Consider the following 5,283-nt stretch of genomic DNA (forward strand, 5'->3'; position numbering starts at 1 on the left):
ATTAAAAGCACCTTGAGGGATCAGATCTCAGATCTATATGTTAACAAACATGTAGCCGTATCAAACAGTGAGCTGTGAACACCAGTGAACACCAACAGGTCTGCTGGTGTTCTTTGACATCAGCAAGCTTTACTTTAAACTCTATGCCTCTCTGCCCCTAAAACAGTCTCTATAGTTGTTTCTAAAACCTGTTTCAGTTCTGCCATTTACTAAAGTGATTTACAAGCAGAGGAGGAAACATTTCTTTCAGCACATTAAACACAAAGAGAGAAGGTTCTATGAACATGACAGACATGTTTTTTAGTTTGTCTGGAGGATGGAACCCACCTATGGTTTCACACATTTCTATTTTAAAACGTTTGCGAAAACTGATTGAACATCATCATATCATGTGTCTTAGACGTCAGAGACTAAAGTGACAGATATCCGGGTCCAGTGGTTAATGTGAGTAAAAAGATGAAGCTTCTACTGAGCAGTCTGCTGCTCCTCTGGACCCGCTCATCTAGAAGTAAGTAGAGACACAAATGTTAAACTTTTTAGATTTCAAAAAGCATCTTTTTAAAACTACACAAATGTATGTTGCTCGTATACTTTTGAAGATTTTGTACTCATATTTTTTATTGATGTTTGTTTCTGTAAGTCAACATAAGAAATTAGAATTTTTATTCAAATATTTTTTATTCACAAAAAAAAATAGAAAATCTTTTTTGGAGGTAATAAAAACAGATGGCATGATTTAAATAATTATTCTTTCATGGAAACTTAACACAGTGAAAAGACAGGAATGACAAAAAGTATTATAGTTTTGATGAATTACAGTGTTTTTAAACTATATTAGAATAATTTCTTGAGTGGCTGTACAAGACAACACTTATCCAAGAAAAATAATGTTTTTTGTATGATATTATTTACTGATGAATATAGCTAAAAGTATAGAAACAATTAAACATATTACTGAAAGATAAAATAAATTAATTGTAAAATAAAACCCATAAAATTTACTTGTTATATTTGGCAGACACAGTTTTTATTTGTCAAAAGTGAAAATACCTTGGTTTGGAATACTCTGAACGGATTTTTATCTGTCAGGCTGAAGAAATAAAGGAAGCATAATAAATAAACAGCAAAATCCAGCAGCATTCGTCAGCGATCAGCAGAGAGAATTTTTTATTTGTGAAAAGTTAAACCTCATGATGTGTTGGCCATGAAAAGAGACAGATGTAATCACTAGATGGCAAAAGGAAAACTGTCTCAGCAAAGTAATCTAACATCTTATCCTATCGTGGAAACTCACAACTGTTTTGTCACCCAGCTGTCACTAAGGTAACTAAATTAGCGTTTCTTGAATAAATTCATATCGCCGGCTGCTTTGTATGTCGTAGTTTTAAACAAAGATCAAGTGTGATCAGTTAACGCTCAGACATTGTGTTGTGAATGACTCTCAGCTACTATCAAATCCAAATTTGGCTGAATACATGTAAAAATGATTGAGTTATGGCCATTTTCATGTTAGCTAATTCAGATTTTAAATTAAGTTGACTCCAAAAGATAATCAGTTCTATATGTACATCCAGTCATTACTTTCTGAGAGTTTCATTAAAATCTTTATAATGGTTTATTAGATATTTTACAAGCAGTCAAACATGGTTTACTCCAATAGCTAATGCCAAAGTTTTACTCCAAAATGTTGAACAATGTGCAGCGCTCAAAATATGTATTGAAGATGTGTCTCAGCTACTACCACACCAGGTTTTAGCTCAATATTTGTAAAATTGACTGAGTTAGAGCCATTTATGTGTGTATTCAGGTTGGTTGGCTGTGGTGATCATTTTCAGTTGGGTTGACTCCAAAAGGTAATGAATTGTTGATGTGCATTCAGTGATTACATTAAAATGTCTCCAGTAGTTTATCAGATATTTTGAGAACAGACTGGCAGGTTTGACCCTAGTCCTTTCATGCATAGTGGTCACAGCAGTGGACAGCTATTTAAAAGCCATGTTCTTGTATATGGATGAGTTTTTATGAGCCTAGACTGTAGGCTTTAAAGGCAGTTCTTACACAGAAATAATTGGGCGACCACTACCTCTCTCTTTCGCCAGAACACAAGGGATCTTTATTGTCACAACTTATCATCTTCAGAAATACCACAGAAAATCCCTAAGTATCTTTGAGACTGGGGTGTATTTATACAGACAAAATACATTGGTGTGTATTGCATATTTCTGACCAATTTGTGATTGGTCAGAAGTTTATATAACTCCTGCGATACTCACAGGAAACCAGCCTAGACAGCTGGGTCAGCTCACCCCAAACCGAACACACTCCACCCAGAACAAACACCCAGGAAATGTATTATCACTCACATACCCATTGTTCTGAGAAGTTCTTGGCAGGAACAACTTAACACTCTTAACACACAAACATAACTCCTGTAATCCTTCCTCTTCCATAATTGGTAAACTGCATTTTCCCCCACAAGACCACTAAAGTGGACATTAGTGCATCATGCAGTACTATTTAAACATATGCTGTCCAAATGAATAAATACAATTTATACAAAAAACTTTTTCAACCCTTTTTTATGCCCTAAGGAAAAAAAATACTTTGAGAAAAAAAACCCTGGCTGAAGTTATCATAATTTATGCATGAAAAGGTTAAAGTTGCTGGCAAAGTTTCAAACTAAATTCTTGTGCATTTTTTTAGCACTCACAGTGCCTCACATTATGTGTTGAGGTTCATTCTCAGCTACAACCACACTAAATTGAAGTATATTACCTGCAACTATAAGTGATTAATAGCCCTTTTTGTGTTTCCTAAAGTTGATTAGCTGTGGTGGCCATCTTCAATTGGAATGACACCAAAAAAAAAAAGACTAATAAAAAATGTTTGTTGCATCAAACAATAAGTTAAGAATACATAACAGAGCTGCAGCCGATGCTATCCAATAATGGTTCAGTTGTCAGTGATTATAGGTCTGTTTGCAGCCACTCAGCTGACAGCAGGAGAATCACAGCAAAAAATATGATGCAGAAGCTCATAATATGAGTGACTTCAGTGGAAAGGCAAGCAAAGTAAACAAATACAAAAACAAAAAATAGTAGAAAAAGGAAAAACAAAGCTTATTAAGGAACATTTTGGACATGAAAGGGCAAAAACAAACCGTGGAACCTACAGTCACCCCTTCTGTATGTCGCTGGAAAACATCTAACTTGAATGTCTTTTGCATGACCTAATGTATTTTGCTCCACTGTGTCTCTGTCCAGGTGTTTCATCAGACACACTTGTTGTGAGTCAGAGTCCTGATGTTTCTGTCCTGGAGGGAGAGACAGTAAACATCTCCTGCTGCTGGAACAAGACGGACAGAAGAGTTGGCATTAAATGGCTGAAAAACCAAACAACTATAAAGAATAAGACTATCCTAAACCAGTCTTCAGACTCTCTGAAGGAGCAGGCAAGAAGCTGTTCATTTCTGATCCTTTCAAACATCACTAACAGAGACTCAGGGTCATATATCTGCAAGGTTTCTGCGGAGATACCAGTGTTAACTGAAGCAGAAGGAAAAGGTACAACCATCACAGTTACAACAAGAGGAAAGTCATCTGAAAACTCAGCAAAAGGTAAGCAACATAAAACATGACTGTGTTGAATTATGGACTAAATGTATGTTATGGATACTGTCCTGTTTAGAAAGCAGAGGTTTTGTCTCACTACACTTAAAATACATTTTCTTATTTTTTAAACAATTTTTTGTTTGCATAATTTTACTAATCAAAGTAGAAAGAAGAATGTCAGATTGTAACAACTTTAAAATATTTTATTGTGGTAACAACTAAGATTTCAAGGGATTTGTTTGATTTCATAGAAAGCAGTTTTGAATGCAGCTGAGTACAGAAGCTGAGAACACAGACAGGAAAAATGTGTTCTTTAATTTACAAGTAGTTTACAGATATTTTTGCTGTTTTCCTGTAAAAGTTCTGCCTAATGTCAAGCATATTATTAAAGCAAAGATGTGTGACTGGTAATGATAACATGTGTGTCTGATCTTTTGTCTCTGTGGAGAAAACTCTGACGTTTCCCAGGGAGGAGTGATGATCTTTGTCCTCAGGTGTCTGCCCATCCTTGTCCTCATCACAGCCTTCATTTGTGTCCAATATTTAAGGACCAAAGCTCAGCAGAACACATCAGGCTGAAAAAGGAGACAAAAGATGTCTGATGATCCTCGTCATCTAAGGATGCAGATTGTTCCCACAGAGCAGCCATATTGGACTTTGACTTTGAAAAAAAAGTAGGTTCCTCAGAGCTGGGAGTCTGACTTTGGGATGAGCTGTATTTGGGTTTTTTTTTATAAGAAACTCAGAATCACAAACTTGCAAGTTCAAAAAGCTCCAAACAACCCAATTTTCATGATGTAACACATCTCATAATATTAGAATGAAGAACAAAGTCCGGCTGAACAGCAGCAGGATTTTCCTACATGAAGTAGCAGCATTAGTTTCACAGATGTACATCTAAACTGAACTCTGACAAGTAATGAGAAAAATCATGGCATGTTTGTCCACTTTACTTTCACACAACAGGTGTGATTTTCTTTTGCAGACCAGTGAAAAAGCACTGTTATGATAAAATATAATGTTTAATGATGTTTGTTTCACTCATGTAACTTCTTTAGTGCTTGTGCAGATTTAAAAATTAAAACAGAATCAGTGCATGTCCTTCCTGACGTACCAAAGACTGACGTGCAGGTGAGTTTCTCAGCAGTGGGCTGTGATCAGGGCCTTACACACCACAGGGCTGGGTGAAACTGGTTCTGTCTCAGGTGTTTCCAGTGGAATTTTCCACACTTTGAATCAGCCAGCTGCTCAGACACAAGGTGAGGTCCCATCCTGTAATTTATACAGAAACTTTTACTATGTTAGTTAGATCATTCTGACAATCTGCTGAAGAGTGTGTTTAATCTCCCTTGTGCACAAGCAAATAAACAAATAAACAAAATAAAGTTTCTGTTGTTCTGCAACCAAACTACTGTTCTGAATTTATTCTGAGCTGTGACTCAGTTCTAAAACCATCATCTCCTCTATCACTTCAACACAACCAACATTTCCTCACAGAAGTAGCTGTAAAGACGGCTCTCACTGTGGCAAAGTGAACTGGTATTTATTTATAGGTAATAAAAGAAAGACAGCTTAAAAAACCATGAATACAACAGGAACACCATAAGAAAAGAAAGATAACTGGTCTCTTCAAACATCTGCATTTTTGCACCTTCAATTTCCAAAAATATAA

At 35.9% G+C, this 5,283-nt stretch overlaps 1 protein-coding gene across 2 annotated transcripts; it reads left to right on the forward strand.

Moving 5' to 3' along the window:
- The first annotated feature begins 402 nt into the window (after positions 1-402).
- Positions 403-5,019, forward strand: LOC112450718 (transmembrane and immunoglobulin domain-containing protein 2-like). Of its 2 annotated transcripts, none has more exons than XM_025007204.2 (3): positions 403-508; positions 3,264-3,617; positions 4,060-5,019. In XM_025007204.2, the coding sequence occupies exons 1-3, from the start codon at positions 457-459 to the stop codon at positions 4,188-4,190; spliced, it is 537 nt and encodes a 178-aa protein (XP_024862972.1). In that variant the 5' UTR covers positions 403-456; the 3' UTR covers positions 4,191-5,019. The 2 variants fall into 2 exon arrangements, with proteins under 2 accessions (XP_024862972.1, XP_024862973.1); XM_025007205.2 differs by having other exon boundaries at positions 4,160-5,019.
- The last annotated feature ends 264 nt before the right edge of the window (positions 5,020-5,283 follow it).

Source organism: Kryptolebias marmoratus, linkage group LG7, assembly GCF_001649575.2.
Source record: "Kryptolebias marmoratus isolate JLee-2015 linkage group LG7, ASM164957v2, whole genome shotgun sequence".
Lineage (NCBI taxonomy): Eukaryota > Metazoa > Chordata > Actinopteri > Cyprinodontiformes > Rivulidae > Kryptolebias > Kryptolebias marmoratus.

Coding starts and splice junctions, on each gene's coding strand:
- LOC112450718 (XM_025007204.2), top strand. CDS start 457: ATGAAGCTTCTACTGAGCAGTCTGCTGCTCCTCTGGACCCGCTCATCT. Junction 509..3,263: donor CTGGACCCGCTCATCTAGAA/GTAAGTAGAGAC, acceptor GTCTCTGTCCAG/GTGTTTCATCAGACACACTT. Junction 3,618..4,059: donor ATCTGAAAACTCAGCAAAAG/GTAAGCAACATA, acceptor GTCTCTGTGGAG/AAAACTCTGACGTTTCCCAG.